The sequence below is a fragment of the Podarcis vaucheri genome, assembly GCF_965113315.1.
Source record: "Podarcis vaucheri genome assembly, chromosome: 2".
Classification (NCBI taxonomy): domain Eukaryota; kingdom Metazoa; phylum Chordata; class Lepidosauria; order Squamata; family Lacertidae; genus Podarcis; species Podarcis vaucheri.
Genome location: NC_138760.1, coordinates 34,993,309 through 35,011,994, shown reverse-complemented (window position 1 = coordinate 35,011,994; position 18,686 = coordinate 34,993,309). Strand labels below are relative to the sequence as shown.

At 45.1% G+C, this 18,686-nt stretch overlaps 1 protein-coding gene and 1 long non-coding RNA gene across 4 annotated transcripts in view; one reads left to right on the top strand and one right to left on the bottom strand.

Annotated features, from left to right (window-relative positions):
• Positions 1-9,645, bottom strand: part of TIMP2 (TIMP metallopeptidase inhibitor 2) — a 28,054-nt gene extending 18,409 nt beyond the window's left edge. Inside the window, exon 1 of the mRNA XM_082210973.1 lies at positions 9,005-9,645. Within this exon, the coding sequence (XP_082067099.1) occupies positions 9,005-9,134 (130 nt within the window). The 5' untranslated portion in view covers positions 9,135-9,645. The remainder of the gene's footprint in view (positions 1-9,004) is intronic.
• An 831-nt stretch (positions 9,646-10,476) lies between these two features.
• On the top strand, positions 10,477-18,327 carry LOC309525605. 3 transcript variants are annotated; one of them, XR_014216451.1, is made up of 4 exons: positions 10,477-11,406; positions 12,445-12,556; positions 17,793-17,857; positions 18,068-18,327. It is a non-coding gene; the product is annotated as an uncharacterized lncRNA (long non-coding RNA). The 3 variants fall into 3 exon arrangements; XR_014216452.1 differs by having other exon boundaries at positions 10,480-11,406; positions 17,793-18,327; XR_014216453.1 differs by lacking the exon at positions 10,477-11,406 and adding an exon at positions 11,646-12,357 and having other exon boundaries at positions 17,793-18,327.
• The last annotated feature ends 359 nt before the right edge of the window (positions 18,328-18,686 follow it).

The window sequence follows — 18,686 nt, the reverse complement described above, 5'->3', positions numbered from 1 at the left end:
ATTAGTCAGCACACAATTTTGGCATGGTCCAGTCCTAGACAGAACGCATTCAATGTAGCATGAGGCTAAAAACATGATAGAAGCAAACAAAAAAAGCCCAAAATGTCCATGACACAGACATTATGGTACCTGTTTAAACCTGATATTGGGGTAAGAGCAAAACAGGGCATGCAGGTACAGAACTTGACACTGACACCCCTTCACTTCTCACAACTTATTCTTCCCAAGTCTAACACTTAGGGCTTCTTCAGACAGCCTGTTTATTGAGCAGTCATCCTAATTTGCGTCTACAAAGCTTACATGGTGATTTAACTATGCCCCATCTTTAGTAAGCATTTGTTATTATTTCTTTATGGGGAGGTTATGCAACAATGAGCATTCCTCTGGATTTGTGTGTGGGGTGGTGGTGTTTACATATCTTCCTGTTAATCATTTGTTCATTCCACATTCCCGCACCACTTTCCTAACTGCAAAAAGTATGTTGTTTTCTTAAGTAGATTTTTTTGTGCTAAGGTAAACTACTTTAACTGTGCAAACCTAAATTTCCTGTATGCACTTGAATCTCTCCCACAAAACAGCGGTAGTCTGAAGGCACTCACAAATGCCCCCACTTAAAAAAACAACCCTAGTCCCCAAGAGCAGAAGCAAGCCTGCTGTAAGGAAAATGCCAATTTGAGCCCAAGATATTTGAGAGCATGGCCCCTGGAGTTGTTTCCATTTGGCCTCCAGCACAGCTCCCAGTGCACTTTGCCCACTTTCTTCTCCCACATGGCACAGAGGCAAGAGGGGTTTTTATTCCCCTCCTTTCCAGTATGCAAAGGCCAAAGGCAGTCTTGAGTCCCTTCTCATCCTATGACAACAGCATCAGCAGAGTCTCTTGGCTGCTCCTTCATGTTGCTATCCCTTCAGCCCTTGTGCAGTGCAAGATGTGGTCCCTCTCAAAAATGAGTCACAGCTATAGCATTCCCGTGCCCAACGCGGGCTAGGTTTGCTCTCACAGATACAGTTAGCATCTCTGCTAGTCTCAGTTGCATGGCTGAGCTCAGCAAAACAGAGGCTCCCAGGAAAACTCCCTATGAGCTATACAGTATATTGCCCATCTCTGTACTTCATTTGTGGTGCCACTTACATCCCTTCTAGTAACCACAGAGAGGGCCCAAATACCCTCTCTGCTTCTGCTCTGGAGAGCACCTTATGCTTTAGTAGTCTAACGGCCCACGAGTGCCAAATATGCAGCTTAAGTAGCTGGGGCTGGAGGGTATCAGTCAGGTGCTTTGGAAGGATTAGAAACCACAGAGCTAGAATTGAATACAGACCAAATTAGCTACAGCAGCTACTCCTACATCTTGTGGGAGGCCTTCCAGGTTATGAAATCTTCCAAAACAAGGTAAGATGTTTATTATTTTCCACCGACAGTCTAGCTACAAAAAAAGCAGAAAGTGCAGAGTGGTTCTACATGGATAAGTCTCATGCTCTTGATAGCTGGGTAGCTACAGTGTTCAAGACAGCATTGTATAGGCAGAATTCTCATCACGCGCACACACTAAACTACAACTCCCAGTAATATAAGAGTATATAACAGTTTACATTTCAGAGATCCCCCACCTTATTAGATATGTTGCACAGCCCATACCTAGGACATCCTCTCTAAAACGGGGAATCTGTCCACTGGTTTCCAGACACCAAATTCTCCAGTGGCATTTCTTGGTTGCCTTGCCCAGCTGGCAAAGATTAAAGCACCTATACACAGTACAGATGTGCCCTACCTACCCCCGGCAAATGTCAACTCTGTCTCTCCAAAATCCAAACACATTTGAGAATCACCAAATTATCTCCAAGCATTGCATAGCTATAGTGCTCACAGAAGTTCACAGGAAGCAGACCAACACATATGGCAAGGTGAATGAAACAAGCCCCTAAATGACATGACATACTCCTTCCATGTTCTCGGACTCTCGAAAGGTAGGATTCTATCAACCAATTTTATTTCTTCCTACAAAAACTACTTGCCAAAACCTCTCCTGTCCACTTTCATCCTCTCTGGCAGTGATGAGGGTTTTCCAGGAAATGGTGAATTAGGGTAATTTGTGAAGGAAAATATTCTGGTGTCCTACAGCAAAGGAAGACAATGTGGTGCCCTCCAGATGTTGCTGGACTACAACTCCTATGATCCCTGGCCACTGGCCATGGCTGAGAGGAGTTGCGGTTAGTAAACAGAACAAAAAACTTTAAAGCTGTCAAGCATGCCCAATATTTATAGTTACTAATGAACTTATGCAATGATTTTTTTGCATGGAAAAATTGAGCACTGGAAAATTTTCTGCCTCACACCATGTCTTTCTGCAAATCCTATGCTCTGCCTTTCCCCATCTAGATCCTATATTCTGTTTCTCCCCAGTTCTTTGTGTAGGGCCAAATTATACGTTACATCTAAATGCATAGCCTGGCAATATGTGATTCTTTTAAAAACTTTAAATAGCAGCCATGGGATTGAGACTGCAGTGAGGGTATTTTTATTTTATTTTATTAACCATTTCCTTACCCTTCTACGATCCCAGCAAAAATACCACCCTTGAAGTGGCCGTTTGGCAGGGAAAGGAAACTGCCACTGGCACATATGAAAGCTTTTCTCCCATGCCAAAAGCACTTTGGGGGCATTTTGTTTGGATCACAGTTCTGGAGCAGGGAATGGGGATAAAACAACTTGTCCATGGTAGGGGAAATGCAGCAAGAAGTTGTTAATATTGCTTGCTAACATGGGAAAATCCTGGTTTGGAAAGTGAGGTGGGTACACTTTCATGTTCTCTCTGCCAATTACATTGTATATAGCAGGTCAGCGATACAGGTGAGCTCTGGGGAGACTTAAGTTCAAATCCCACCCCCTGCAGCCACAAAGTTTACAGGGTCACACTCTCTCAGCCTAATCTACTTCACAGGGTTGTTGTGAGTTTTCTGGAAGAAAGGCAGGATATAAATGTAAATAACGTGAATAGCAATAGTAAATAATGTAAATAATTTGAATTGTAATAGTAGTCGGTGCAGTCGGAGCTATATTAGTCATGTTCCAGGCAAAAGGGAAGAGCCGGCTTGGACCAGTGAAACTGGCCATTGGCCTTCCTCCTCATCTCAAGAACAGGCAACAGCCTGAAATATACAGCTCTGCTCCAGTTCGGGAGAAGTATGTGAGTCACCCAGGAGGTCAATAACTTTAAATGAATCAGAGTGGACTTCTTGAGAACAAAGTATTTAGAAATCTCTGAGGCTGCAACTAAATGTTAAACCACATACGATGCTAAGTGTATAACTTGAAAGGACACCAGAGATTTTAAAATAATAAAAGTAATAGGTGCAGGAAGTGATTTTTATCAGGACCACAGCACGTAGGAAGAGTGTTTTTCCTCCTAAGGCTAATAACATCATGGAGGTGGGGTGGGATTTTGTGGGGTGGGATTCCATCACTGCACACTAAAGCTGCAATGAAAATCCGGAGGGGTGGGTGTGTCATTATTAAATTCCTGACATGCTTCCAAGTGACACATTAGTTTAGCCCAAATTATACTGAACACAGAATTTGCATATTTTACTGGAAGAATCTGGATGTTTTAAAAGTGAATAAATGTAACACAATACACACACCCATTTGCAATCCCAGCCCTGTTCCTTGGCCTTGCTCAGTACAAGTCCTATCCAGATGATCTAACGGTTCTAACCTGACAGTCAGTTGAGTGGAGAGAGAAGTGCTTTTTGGGAACTCGTAGGAGCCAGGAGGACAAATATAATCATCCACAGCATGATGCTGCACAAAGTTACCACTGCAGAGCCAAGATGTGACGTGGACTCCAATTAAAGTGTGCAGATCATAGCACCCTGTGCCACTATGAACTGGTGCTGTAGTTGATGACGTGAAAACAACTGCAGGGAAGGGGAAGGAAAACAGTAACATGCAGCATGGCTGCTGCTGCTTTCTATAGACTCTACTACAAGCCAGTGCGATGGAATGCAAGCAGAGTAAACAGACATCTGTTGTTTCTCCATGGGCCGTGTCAGCCACAAGGGCTTCCCGAGAGGAATAAAAACAGCACAAATCTCTCTCTCTCTGCAAACTGATCTGTGTGTCTGCCTGCACATGAGAGAGAATGGGATAAGAACATAAGAAGAGCCCTGCTGGGCGTGACCAAGCATTCTTTTCTTAACAGTGGCCAACTAGATGCATCTGGGAAGGTTGACAAGCAGGGCATGAAGGCAGTGCCCATCCCTTATAGTCTGTTTCCAGCATCTGATAACTGGAGGTATACTGCTTCTGACTGGGGAGTTTCTGTTTAGCTGTGGCTAATCACTATTGATAAAAATCCGTAACCCATTTACTGGATTTGTCTAAACGTCTTTAAAAATCTAACTCATCATTTCTGAAAGCACCTCTCCATGTGTAACAGGGTGGCTGTGTAAACACTATACATATAAAGCACATGGCTTCCACTAAAGAATCCTGAGAACTGTAGTTTGTTATGGAGACTAGAAATTGTAGCTTTGTGAGGGGTGAACAACAGTTCCCATGACTCTTTTGGAGGGGTGTGTGCTTTAAATGTGCAGTGTGTACACAGCCTAAGTGTGAGTATATAATTCTAACACACACACACACAGGCATAACTAGGATTTATGTTGGGGGGGGGGGCAGGACACCCACCTGTCATCATCCTCTGTCTGGCTCTGTCTAGCAGATTCAGAATGAAATGTCTCAACAACTTTTACTTTAAATTACTTTCTTTTGACCCAAGTGCTCAGAAAAATCTGTCAAAATATTTCTACAATTTCTACTTTTAGTTAAGTATTTTTATTTATTTACTTGATGGGGGCAGCTGCCCCCCCCCCCGGCTATGTCTATGCACACAGACACACCCACACAGCAGAACCGACTGAGGGTGACACTTCAACAGTTGTACTGACTTTTTCCAAATAGTGTTTTTTGCCAGTCCACAGTTCCTGCCAGGTAATTCCCACAAATTCCCTTTGCTTTTATTCACACAATCAACACTCTTTAACCAATGAGCTATCCTGGGAAGCTTTTTATGAACAAACTGTACCTATTAAAAAGAGGTTACCAATTTGCTACCGGACCGTATTCAAGGTTCTTGTATTAATGCACATAGTCCTAAACAGACTGGACCCAAAGTACCTTCAAATGTGGTCTTCCATGAATACATAATAAAAGGTCTGAAAAACTCATTTGCATAGGAAGAGGGCAGACCCTATAGCAAGATGTCTCTTTAAATAGCTGTATTCAGTGGCTGTTTTTATTGGGAAATCAATAAAAATTATTTTTTAAAAAATAGCTGTATTCAGCACTGTTTCACAGCTTGGATCACATCTGGTAAAACTGAACATCAGGAAACACTGATTGGAATGCATGTTAGATTTCACATTTTGTTTTCTGTTTTCCGAATAACCGATATGGCTTCTCTCCCATATTGACCCTTATTTTTATTAGGCTACTAACACTCCTCTATAGACTTTCTACTTGCTTGTTATACATAGTAATAAACTTTTCTGCATATTGCTAAAGGCCTTTGTCACCTTCACATCCATTCATATCACAAATCAATAATTTACAGAATAAAGCACATTGGCAGATTACTTTGAAATCTGCCGTAACTAGAAGCTGGGCTTTGGTGTGCAAATGAAAGGATACTAAACAGAAGGGAGCAAGTTAAACTGCACAGTCCAATTCCAGATATAAAGTGCATGGGGCTAGAGGCATCCTCTCTGCTAGCCTGGTAGAAATTGAGGCATGGCCAATGGAGAACTAAAAGTGTTGCTTGTTGTTAAAAGGGGTTAAAAGGATCTTTCTTGCTAGTTGCAGGGAGCAGAAAGGGTCCTGTGAGGTCTCACTGGATTCCTACATGAAAGGCTTTAGATGCTGAGAGTATGTGCTCCAGACACTATACAATGACTGGTTCTCATATCTCAGAGATGTCTACTTCTGTGGAGGGAAGTGACACTGGAAAAGCAAAGTGAAACCGCAAATGGCTGCTGCTGACAGCAGCTGCTCAGTTCCTGGACACACTACAGTTTCAGAGAAGGCAGCCTGAGAGTCTGGAACTTCTAATGGACGAGACTGTTGCAGCAGAGAGGCTGCCCTGCCAGAGAATTTTCAAATTCCATCTCTAGAGCAAGATCTGGAAACTGGGGCCAGGGCTGCTTGTTTAATAGGTTAAAATTTAATAAGGGGATTATTCACAGGGAAAAGTGGAATTTGAGGCCCAGCCCTATCAGGCTCGGCCTTTCAGTAGTTTCCAAGCTGAGCAAATTGGGAAAAGAGAATGGCAACGCCTACTAATAAAGAGCCACCAGTGAGTGACCCAGCACTGAGTGCCTAGTGAATGAGAAGGGCAAGGCAGCCTCTCTCACTCGGCTCTCCATTCAGCCCTTTTCACCATTTGCCAAGTGCGAAGGATGCACACTGTGACATCACAAAATGGAATGATCAAGCCCTCTTCTTCAGCATTTAGCTGAGCTGGCAGATGAAGTTCTTGATAGAATCAAGATGGAAACACACAGTGCTAATTTTTCTCATGAGGGCCCCAGCAATGCTGGGCAGAAGGCCACACTGCAGACTTCTCCCCACTCACGCTGAAAGCTAGTACCCATGGTGCACTGCTCTGCCTGGAAAAAAAAATGGTCTCCAAAGTCCCGCACATCCCAAAGCCAGGGAAGCAGCAGGTGGAACAGAAAGCACAATCCAAAATCAGGTATTCCCAAATCAGGCAGACCAGAGGTCTTTAGGCCCACAGAGATCCAGATTGGACAGTTGGAAAGGGGGGCGGGGTTCTTTTCTCCTCTGTTCCAAAAAGGGAATCCACTGATTTGCAGTAGTTAATTTCTAAAAAGGCAAGTCCTGGAGACTCAGGCCTACACCACACAATCCCAATAACTTGGAAGTCCTGTTCTCTAATCCCAAATATTGAGGAGCCTCATGTGGTCATTCTGTAGTGAGAGCAAGACCCTCTTCTCCTGTATTATTACTTCACATCTTCCAAGTCTACACACCCTCACGTTGAAATCAGGTTCTGTGTCCTTGGCAAAGTGTCTTAGATTGTGCCCTGACTGACTGGACTAGGTGATCAGACACAAGAGACCCTGACTGCAGAAATAGAATGCCCCTATTCCTCTGTTCTCATGATGAAGAAAGGATTGCAAAGTTAAACCCATACACACAAGTACTAAAGGGGCATTCCTGCTTCTTGGGCAGACACAGGTCACATGCACACTATACATTTAAAGCACATGGCTTCCCACAAAGAACCCCGAGAACGGTCATTTGCACCTCACAGAGCCACAATTCCCAGCACCTTAACAAGCTAAAGTTCCCAGGATTCTTTGAAGGAAACAATGTGCTTTAAATGTGCTCTTATGGCCCAGTGAGAAACTTCTACACGAAGCTCTTAAGAAGCAGTAAGTGAGGAGGCAACGTACTATGACTATGACTTTATGCCTCTCCTTAAACATTGCTACACTTGCTGTTTCCGACCAACAAGGGCCACAGATATGATGAAATTATATATATACTGTATATAGAATGCTCAGAGCCCTTGCTCATTAAGCAACCTGGGCCTCTAGCTTGATTACTACACAGGAAGGATATGCAGATGGACCTAAAAAAAGTCCCTTAGCTACAAAAAAACTGTTTCCCTGGAGGGTTGCTCAAGGGACCCAGAAGTAGGAAGCCGAGGTGTATTACTGACAATTAAAAGCAACAGCAGTCAGCAAAAATAGTCAAGGAGAGCAGAGATTCTCCTGTAGGAAAGAAAACAGTTTCTTTCCCCTGAGCCAGGAGCTTAGGGAACTGTGAAGATATTTATATACAGTAAGTCGATGGAAATCTGGTTTCCGCTTTGCGCCGACCCAACCAAGCTTCCTCATGCCCTGCAGCTTCCCTTCTGGTGCCATCAGACAGGCTCTGTAGCCTCAGATCCTCCCATGCCTCCCTCCATCTGTCTCTCCAGCTTCCTCCACAAGATGATGATCTCCTTGTAGGCTGTCAGCCCAGCCCTGCGTTTTGAAGCGCTACCAAATTAGTTCAAGGGGAATTAACTTGCAACCCCCAGAACAGTGATAACAGCACAGCTGTACCTTGAGTTCAAGAAATGGAACTAGGTGCACATGCTAAATTACACTAGAACTGTTCAGCAAGTCAATTTCCAATGGGGGGTTGGGTTTTTTTTGGGGTGGGGTAGCATGTGGCTCCCTCCCACCCTGTTTATTTTGGCAAAGGCATTTTTTAAAGGTGCATATATATATATATTTTAAATTAACCAATGCAAATAGGAACAGAGCACTCCCCACACCCTTCGGTGTGACCGAGTCGACTCAGGGAAGATGGCCCGACGTTTTCCGTTTGCCTTTGTGAAGTTTTCATTTCCTGGTTTCATTCCCTTCCCGTTCCCACCACCTCTCCCCACCCCTCCGTATCAAAGCTGTTCCCACCAAACCCTGGCAGCCTGCATCTTGCAGGCAGAAAGCCATCGTCAGAAAAGAGGAATTTGAGTCCGTGGTTGCCTTTGTGCTTTCCAATGAATTCCTGTGGATCGGGTCAGAGCGGGCGTACTGGGGCGGGGGAAAGCGGCGAATACCAGCGGAGAACGACACTTCGGTGTGTGCATGTGTGACTGCGTGTGCCTTAAACCTATGGGGAAAGAATCGGCCAGCGGAACAATCTCATGAACCCCAAAGCCTCCTTAACAATAGCAACTGTTGGCCAAGGCCAGGGCAGGAGGGAACCGACCTCCCCACTCCCTTCCCCGCGCGCACCGCGGCTCTTTTCTTGCAGGATAAAGGGGTGGGGTTGTTTTGGCTGCTAACAAGTGAGTTTGCAGCGGGAGCGAAGGCAGCAGCCGTGGGGGGGGGGGCAGAGAGAGAGAGAAAGATAGAAATGCTGGGTGGGATCACGCCGTGTAAGAAGCCACTAGGGGAGCCGCAGAGAAGGGGAGGGTGGCCGTCCTTTTCTTACCTACATCTGCATTGCAAAACGCTTGTTGCGGATGCACCGGGGAGCAACTGCAGGCGTCGGCGAGGCGGTCCATCCTTCCCAGGAGCAACACGGCCAGCGAGGCCAAGAGGCTTGGGAGCGTAGCGCTCATCTTGCGGACGGAGACCGACAGACAGATAGAGAGAGAGAGAGAGAGAAGGAGGGAAGGAAGGAGGGGTGGCGGGTGGGCGAGATTTGACTGCTCACTGCTGCTGCCGCCTCATCCAGACACGCGCGCGCGCGCCCGCCTCGACCTTCTGTGCTTCTTCTCTCTTTGCGTCCGCTGCTGCGGCGATCCCAGGGCGACTCCTGGCGCTTAGGCGGCGGCGGCGGCAGGCAGTCGCGAAAGTTTGGGCTTTGCACTCGGCCTTCTCTCTCGGGCTGGTTGGGGGTTGGAAAAAGATCCCGCCACTGGAAGAATCGGAGCCTCGCAGATCGTTGCTGCTGCTGCTGCTGCTTGCTCCTGCCTTCTACGGAGGTGTTTTCTTCTCCTAGCTTCGGCGAAGCCTGGCTTTTTAATGGGCTCTGGGGATTCGCTGCCCCTCCTCTCCGTGGCACTGGGCCAGAGCGGGCGGCTCGCCTGCTCCCGGCAGCCCTCTTGCGCTGCTCGCTCCCTTCGCCTCCGGTCCCGGCTCGGCTCGGCTTCTGGCGACCCGCGCGGGCTTTCTTTGCTTGACAGCTCCTTCCCTCTGGAGCTCCTCCGCTCAGGAAGAGCATGCAGCCCTGTGGAGCGCCAAGCACACGCCTGGCGCTATCGGAGATACAGATTCGTGGCAGCCAACTCCTAGGGGCCGAGGTCCCTTCGCCCCCAACCCACGAATAAAATATTTGAGAGGGCTTCCTCCCCCCCCCAAAAAAAAGTTGATGGGCATTGACATTTAAATGGTGCGCGTGTGCCACGTCTTGTGATGTGTGGCGAGGCTTACCTGCCCCCCTCCAATATTTTATTCAAGTTGGCACCCCTGGATATAATATAATGATTTATAGTATATATAGTAATATATTGATTTGTAGTATATAGTTTATCATTGCTAAAAGAGTAAGCGCATACAGCCCTACTTAAAACTTAAATTCCATCTTCATAATGCGAACCTTGTGAAGGAGTGCTAAATTATATATTTGTGTGTGTGTGTATGATTTAGATATATTATTTAAGGCCAGGCGTGTGCTTGGCGCTCCACAAGGCAGCATGCATTTTCTATAGAGAATAATAGTAGTGCTGTAAAAATGTGACTCAAAGGAGGCTCCGTAAGGAGGTAGCACCCTGCTACACAATATTGGTATTTCGTCTCCATTGTTAGTATCCCCCTATAAAAGCTGTGAGCCCAATATATTACTACTTCTATTCCCTGTAGGTCACTGAGTGCAGCAGAAGAGTTTCCCTCGAAGACCCTCAAATAAGAGGAGGTCACTCCACAATAATCCACAGCAGGGCTTTTAGGGTGGGTGCCCCTGTTCTGTGGAACAGGATCCTAACTGACCCTAATCGATAGGATTGGTGTCCACCCCTTGTCCTTTCCAGAAACATTTGAAGATATTTTTGTTTCCACAAGCTTTTTCCAACTCAATAAAAAGATATCTGCCTTAGATTTTCATTCTGTATTGTCTTTAAGCCTAAAGTTGTTGCTTTTCTCCTTTTTTAAAATAATGCTTTTAAAGCTGTTTTCATGGTATGTTTATAAATCTCCTTCAGTTAAGCATAGAAGTCTACTTATAAATCTATAATATTAGTAATAATGCGGCACTGGTTAGCCCACATAAACAGGTTCCTCCTGCCCCCTTCCTTAAATCTTGCCCCCAATATAATTCAGCAAGTCCAGCCAAGTTTTCCTGGCTCCATGTCAGCAGAGAGAATCCCTGGAATAAGCATTTATGTTGATTCTGCAGTGCTAAACATCCAGAAAAAAAGTCAATGGGCCATTCAGTCAGCAAGGATTTATTTATTTATTTAGAGCATTTGTACCTGGCTCTTCAGCCAAAAAGTCTCCCACAGCAGCTGACTTACAAGTAAAACAAGACTGTCCCTAACTTCAGGCTTACAATGTCAAACAAACAAACAAACACACACACACACACAAGGGAAAAGGACAGTGATATAGTAGAGGAAAATCAAAATTCAGGCACCAATTTCTAAACAGTTCATATTGACCAGCTGGCACTGTTCAGGTGCAGGAAGTGCCTAAGCTGGTGAAATGAGCCCTATTTATCACATGGAGTCCACCTGATGGAATGGCTGCCCCCATATGGCAGTTGAGGGGAGAGGAGACCTGATGGAGCAGGCCTTTCACAGCACAGCTGACTGAGTGCTCACTGAGCTCTTCTTCCCAGCTCTCCCAGTGAAGCAGTCTGATAATGGCTGAGGTGAGAGAAGGCCTTTATGTGATGTGAGTGACAGTTGAGGAGAGATAAGTCCTCCGGTGATGTCTTATGTCAGATGTGGCCTTAAAAAAATTAAAAGGCCCAGCCACTGTTGGCAAGGCAGCCATTGCTGGCAATAGAACTCCCCAAGGCATTCTGACAGGACGCTGCCAGAGGAAATATGGCAGAACTGGGCCAACATTTTTCTGAGGGAAAATAATTGAGATTTTTTTTCTCACCTGCCCCCACCTAGAAAAAGGTTACTTTGCAGAATTTTCTCTGAATATTTGCCACAATTTTTGCGACAGCTGCCACTTTTCCTTTCACTGCGACCCAGAAGTACACTAGATTCCAGAATATTGTGCAGGATACAAAAATGGTGACCAGGATACCAGCACAGCTGTTTTGTTTTTGTTTGTTTGTTTGTTTGTTTGTTTGTTTGTTAAATTTTTATGCCACCTTATAACCCGTAGGTCTCAGGGTGGTTCATAACATAAAATTACAATTAAAAAACCCCCACAAAATACATGATAAAAATAAGAACAGAAAGAAACCAATAATGCCCCCTTTCACAACACATTTCTCCAGCTGTACCAAAAAGGGGGCTGGGTAGAGAAAGAATCTGTGCTAGTGCCACTAATAATACTGAGTCTGAACACCAAGAAATTATTGGATAATTTTTCCTTCCCTTGGAGAAAATCAATGAATTGGTCCCTTCAGTTTCTCTACCTTTGTCTTCCCCAGGGGGCTGAGGAAGTTGGTTAATGCCAGCATATAAATGCTAGGCATTCTAGAAGAATATATAAACCAGCTTCACCACTGGGCTACCAAAGTGCTTCCAGATCAGAACGTGAAATTTCTAAACCAGCTTGATCTTTGTTATCAGTAGTGAATCAAAGATTTTGAAAATAATCATCATCTGGAATTCCATCAGCTGGTCTACCGCTACCAGCCTTTTAATCCCAGATGTTGGGGAGGTATTTATGATTACTCCAGTGAGACAGAGGACTTCTGTACATGCACAGTGGCACCCTGTTTATTTGTTACTCCTTTTCATGTTTTAGGGATGAACCATGGCCCTGAAAATAGTTTCTGAGGTGAAATGCCATTGAGACCTGGCTCGAATTAAGCTGCGGAAGTTGTTTTCAGCGCTGCAGCTCAACTCTTAAAAACATGGTAAGTTCCCACCCTTGTTGTGCCAGATGGAATCTCATAGCAAGAGGAGGAAATGCATTTCAGCTGCTGGCAGCAAGGCAGGAGACTGCCCAGTTTCTTCTTCCAAGTGGCTTCTGCTGCTTTCCAAAATACAGGGATTTCTCAATCCTCAGACCATGAGTCTAGTCACAGAGGAAAGTGAGAACGACATGACCTCAAGAGGCAAAAGCCTCAGATACTATGTTCTAGAGTCTCCCTTTCATAAGCTTGAGAGGCCTTCCCAAGCACTTTAACGAAGCTGAAGTGAGTTGTACAACATACAGTCTTGTATATTCTTCACATGCATAGAGATTCATCTTGGCCAGGTTCCAGGTAATTCCACATAAGTTAGGGGTCTGCTATGGCCTGAACATGCTGAAGGAGCAGTGTGTGTGTTGGGCGCTGCATTCCCTATATCTAAGCTGTCTGCAAGCTTCCCCCCTGGTTTCCCCTCAAACAATTCCAAAGAATTAGGGGTACCCTGAATGATGCCTCTTCCTTGCAGCAGCAACTGACTTCCAGTGGTGACTGATGTTCATTAGGACTGGTAGAGCATAAGGTCAGCAGAAATGGAGCCAAAGCCAATGACAGGCGCAAACACAGCTAATTCATTCTGGTTTTGTCCCTATCTTCCTCCCTGCTGAGACTAAGAAAGACAAAGCTGACAGCCAAGGCCACCCCTCTGGACTGGTTGTAAGTAAGAAGGCAGGGGCTGTGGGGGCGGACTGAGGCAGTGCCTCGTTCTCCCTAAAGGCCACCTCCACTGATGGCTTCTATATTGATGGGAAGCCTGGCCATTCAAGATCAGCAGCATGCTCATGATGAGCATGGGATCCATTTTACAAAAGGAAAAAAATATTTTCCCCCTTTTCTGTAATCTGTTCCTCTCCTTGGGATTTGGGACTGCCCTGAGCTCCTCTCTAACTCACATCTGTTGAAAACAGGCAAGGGCAAACATTGCTGTGTCTTAGCTCTGCTGCTCTACCATGGCACTTCATGTAGACACCAGATCTTGCCCTTCTCCCACCCCATCCTTATTTCTGAACGTGCCAAGGGCATTGACCACTTGGTCCCTCCCAGCCCCCATGTTCTAAATTCAGACCAAGGTTGCCGAAGAGAAGGAGGTCCAGTCGCAGTACAGCAGCCTCAGAATACCCCGGGGATGTGCAGAAAAATTGCAACAGGCGCAGAAGGATCTGCATGAGTGTTTTGACAATGCTAAGGTCAGGAAGCCAGGGTGGAGGCGGGTCCTGCTGACGGCCAGGGAGTGGAGCCGGCTGAGCGCCCAGCAGTGAGTCATGGCTGGAGATAAATGGAAACACATGTGCAGCCATTTGCGGGCTTTATTGCTCACAGCACAGAAAGCATGGACACTTAGTAAACACAGGCCAAGGGCTGGTCCAATCCTGGAACTCAGACATCTGCAGTTCCCACACCCACTGTAGCACAGACCCAGGCATGGAGTGGGGGGAGGGAGGGAGCTGTTCTAACCAAATTCTCGGTGCACATCCAAAACATTTTCCTGCCTGAATCAGAGCACAAGTGGGGGGCCCCACCCTGCTAGGGCCAACTCTTTAGAAAGTCCTGCTTTATCATTCAGGCAACAAATTCATCTTTCATCAATTCCCCCCACCCTATGATGCTGCCTAAAGCAGATGGCTTCATTCTGCCAAATGGTAGGGTGAGCCCCACAAATCCCTATACAGTGGTACCTCGGGTTAAGTACTTAATTCGTTCTGGAGGTCTGTACTTAACCTGAAACTGTTCTTAACCTGAAGCACCACTTTAGTTAATGGGGCCTCCTGCTGCTGCTGCGCCGCCGGAGCACGATTTCTGTTCTCATCCTAAAGCAAAGTTCTTAACATGAAGCACTATTTCTGGGTTAGCGGAGTCTGTAACCTGAAGCGTATGTAACCTGAAGCGTATGTAACCTGAGGTACCATTGTAATGGTTTCATTCTGGTTTATTAACACTTACATTACACTTTCATAGTAAAATCCTGGGTTGGGAACCAACCTGGGAATTAAAGAAATACTGTAGCATGTTCTAGGCAGAATTGCAGGGTACTACTGGTTCTAGCTGTGTCACTGGAGCGTAGGTGACTAGGAGTGACTATTTCCAGCTATCTCTGGTTTATCAGCTGCAACACTTTCTTGACTTGGATAGCCCAACCACAGTTACCCACCTCCTGTTAAGGCTATTGTAATATCCTCTGTGTTGGACTATCCTTCAAGATTGTCCAGAAGCTGCAACTAGTGCAGAACAGAACTGCTAGAGTTTTGAGTGATACAGCAAGGGGATTTCATATAACACCAGTCCTCCAGGAGCTACACTGGCTGCTTATTTGCTGTTGAACTCTGATGTACAAAGTCCTGGACAATTTAAGCCCAAAAGACATGAAAATGCACCAGTCTCTTCTCATACCTGCCAGTCCTGGCCTTACGATCTGCAGGGGAGGCCCTTTTTATGGTTCCACAGATAAGCTTTGCTCATCATGTGGCAACCTTGGAGAGGGCCTTCTCTGTGCCCTCTTCCCCCAGCCCTGGACAATTTGTGGAACTCCCATGCCTTGGGAATATAGCTGTGTCCTTCATTGATGAATTTTTGCTGATGGCTCAATATATACTTATTTATGCTGATGTTTGGGGGACAAGGGTAGGCTTGGGTATTGGAACAATGTCCACTGCTGATTTGTAGTTGGGGGGTGGGTGAATCTGATGCTATTGTTCAAATCCATTTTATTGCATTTGTGATGTGTTTACTTTGCTGTATACCACACTATGATCCTATGAGGTAAAGGGCAGTTTAGAAACCAACAACAACAACAACACATCCAGCTTTCCCAAAATGACTCACCCCTATCCTGGATAAGAGGATATGAAAGTAGTGGCTCCACATAGGGCAGAACAAATTACAGATACTGCATTTTATTGCAGTTTTATAGGTTGGGGGGCAGTGAAACAGGAGGCCATCCTCTGTTTTCCCCCTGACCTACAATATTGCAATAAAATGCAATCACGCCATTTGTGTGTCTAGTGTGGATGAGCAGGTCTCTATTTAAAGGGCTATGCCTTTATTTCCTGTTGACTGTGGCCTGTGAATTGCCTGTTGAATAGTCTCTCCTTAATTGCCCCAATGTCAGATTCTTTTTTGGGGGCGGGGACTTTAATTACTTGTTAATGTCTTGTTATCTTTTCTTTTTTGAGTTTGTAATGATGAAATAACACTATATTACTATTTAAAAAATGAGACCAATAGCCCCCTTCCCACGGCTGTTTCTCAGCAACTGGTACTCATTGGCATGCTGCCTCTGATCCCTATTCAAGAGGCAATTAACAGGCTTTTAATCAGTAATCCTCCAGCTTTGATCAACAGGAAGCAATAACATTGGCAAGGTTTTAATTTAACATTCAAAGGGACCTTTACTGAATAGGGCTTGTAAGTAAACATAGAAGGATCTTGACCGTGGAGAACGGCACTGTTGGAAAATAGAAAGCTAAATTCAGTGCTGTGTGGAGCCTCCATTTTGATTCAAGTGAAATGCCTCAGCAGCGTTGAAGGGCTCTGCTGTGGAAGATACCTTAAGAACAAGAACAAATTCTTATTTTTTTCTGATTTATCACTAAATATTTTTTTTTAAGTAAATGCATGCCCTCCCCTCAAAAAGTAGGCAAAACATTTTCCTGAACTTTTATGGGGTGGGAGAAAAACAGGCACAGGGGTGATGAACTGATACAGAACTAGGGAAAACTAAGGAAGAGCCCCAGCCCTGGATGTTTTTAGGAGGAAGACTTTTGAAAGAGATGGAAGAGCTCCTCACTCACATGATGGGAATCATGTGCAGAGACAGCCTACATTGTCAGAATATATGAGGGGCAAACGTCCTCAGGACCACTGCTAAGATGTTGCTCCCTTGCAAGGCATTTGTGGCCAATCGGGTTCTCTTTGTTCTTCAGCTTCTGCGGTGTTGCTTTCCTGTTTGAAGTGCTGACAGTGCTCATTGTTGGACTCACCCACACCTTAACCATTAAAGCAACTTTTAAAATGCTGATCGTGCTCAGGAAATGACAAACTTTTTGCTATGTGTGTCGCAAACCACCTCTGAGGGAAAGAGGGAAATCTCTTTGGAGCTGGAAAACCATCCCTATCCTTATGTGCAACATATAGGAGACATATAGGAAGCTGTCTAATACTGAATCAGACCATTGGTCCTTCTTATTTAGTTTTGTCTACACTGGCAGGCAGTGGCTCCCCAGGGTTTCAGGAAGGAGTGTTTCTCAACCCTACCTTGAGATGCTGGGGATTGAACCTAGAATCTTCTGCACACAAAGCAGACACTATCACTGAGTTACAGCCCTTCCCCAAGGGGCATAAGAGCATCAGAGGGGGGAAACTAAATAAAAGAAAGAGGTAAGAGATCCTGGCAATCAAACAACCTGCTTCTTTGCAGCCACAAAGTCAGGGGGTGGGTGTCCTATCAATATATATTATTAAACTGCCAAGGGATTACTGTATAGCCAGTAGAATGGACATAAATACAGATACAGTACTGATGTGATGTGATGTGATGTGGGATAGATGGCAATTGCACATACAGTTTTTATTTATTTAGTTTTGCTCTTCCATGGTAACTTTACATGCACTTATTTATAGAAATCATTCATGTTATTGTATAAATTATTTAAGGGAATCTGGTTGTATTATTCCCCAGCACAGGAGGGATGCCTTATATTGTGGGAAATTCCTCCAGATTTGGAAGCCAGAACTCAAATATAACAAGCAAGGACTTGGCTTGTGTACTCTGATGAGAGAAGGGAACTAGAAGAAATGGTGGACATGGAATCATTTTTTCTGACAGCAGGCCACAGCATTGCAAGACAGGCAATGTGCCCAGAGCTCCTTTAAAAGCTTCCAGGTCAAGCAGCCTGCTTCCTGGTCTGAGCAACTGTATGACTAATGCTAACAACCAAACTAGACGTGGTGCTAAACATCTCCTTGGCAAGCATGTAGGGAGGTCAGAGAATTCGAATGGAAACAGGAGTGCAAATGATCAGTGTTCGCTTATTTGCCCCATGTCTGGACCAGAAATCAATACAGCAAACATGATAAATATTTGCTGTTTTCGTTGCTTTCAGTCCACAAACCATATGTAATTGATCACATTCTTTTCCCATTTGCACTGTTTCCTTTGCATTGAAGTGCAGCTTTTCTCCCACAGAGAATCAACTGTGACAGCCGGGACCTCTTCTGAACCAAAGTACAGTAAGACACTTTTCAGTTTAGGTAGGTACTGCTTAAGTATTTGTACAACTGCAAAGCTTAAGTCTCCATGGTATCTTTGCAAGGGAGAAGGATGGGGAGAAAGCTAGAACTGGTCATGCCACTGAGACTTAATTGACCACACACCCCTGACTTCCTAAGAGCCCTGCCAGGTCCAGTGGGCATGAGCTGTCACTGTTGCTACCTATAGAAGATGTCTGTTTTTTCACCTAGAGATAGAGCAGCATTAGCAAACAACCAGCTGAAACCAATTTGGCAGATTGACAGTTGATCTCAGACTGAGAAGGCTGAAGTCTATATACATGTGGCTTAATAATTTTCTAGGAAATCTAAAAGTTTTAAATGTTTTAACCCTGCATCTCTGACTTTGACCCTTTTCCACTATGTGATAAGTTTTATTGCTAGACTGCTGTTCTATATGCCTGAATTTATGTTCTGTTCAGTGTTTCTGAATAAATCTTTCCATTCTTTTACTGCTTCAAAGTAAGCACTGACAGCATCATAGGTGCCGACTCCCTGGGTCCCTGGGTCCCTGAGCACCCATAAAGTTCCCCATGAAGGGGCTGGGCACCCACAAATTTCAGCGCCAGGGCTATGCATGTTGCATGGCACCCATGGCCTCAGACACCCACAGTCGTGGGGCCAAGATGGCACTCCTGGACAAGATTGAAGTACTGTACATGACTACTAGCTTTTCCCTCCCAGCTACATAGGCTTATCACAGATACTGAGTGAAGACAGGGATTCTTTAATTCTACAAGGTTACAAAAAGAAAGAAACTAGTGCCCTTCACAAGGCGAACATACTTTGCACATGTTCAGAGGCACTGCTG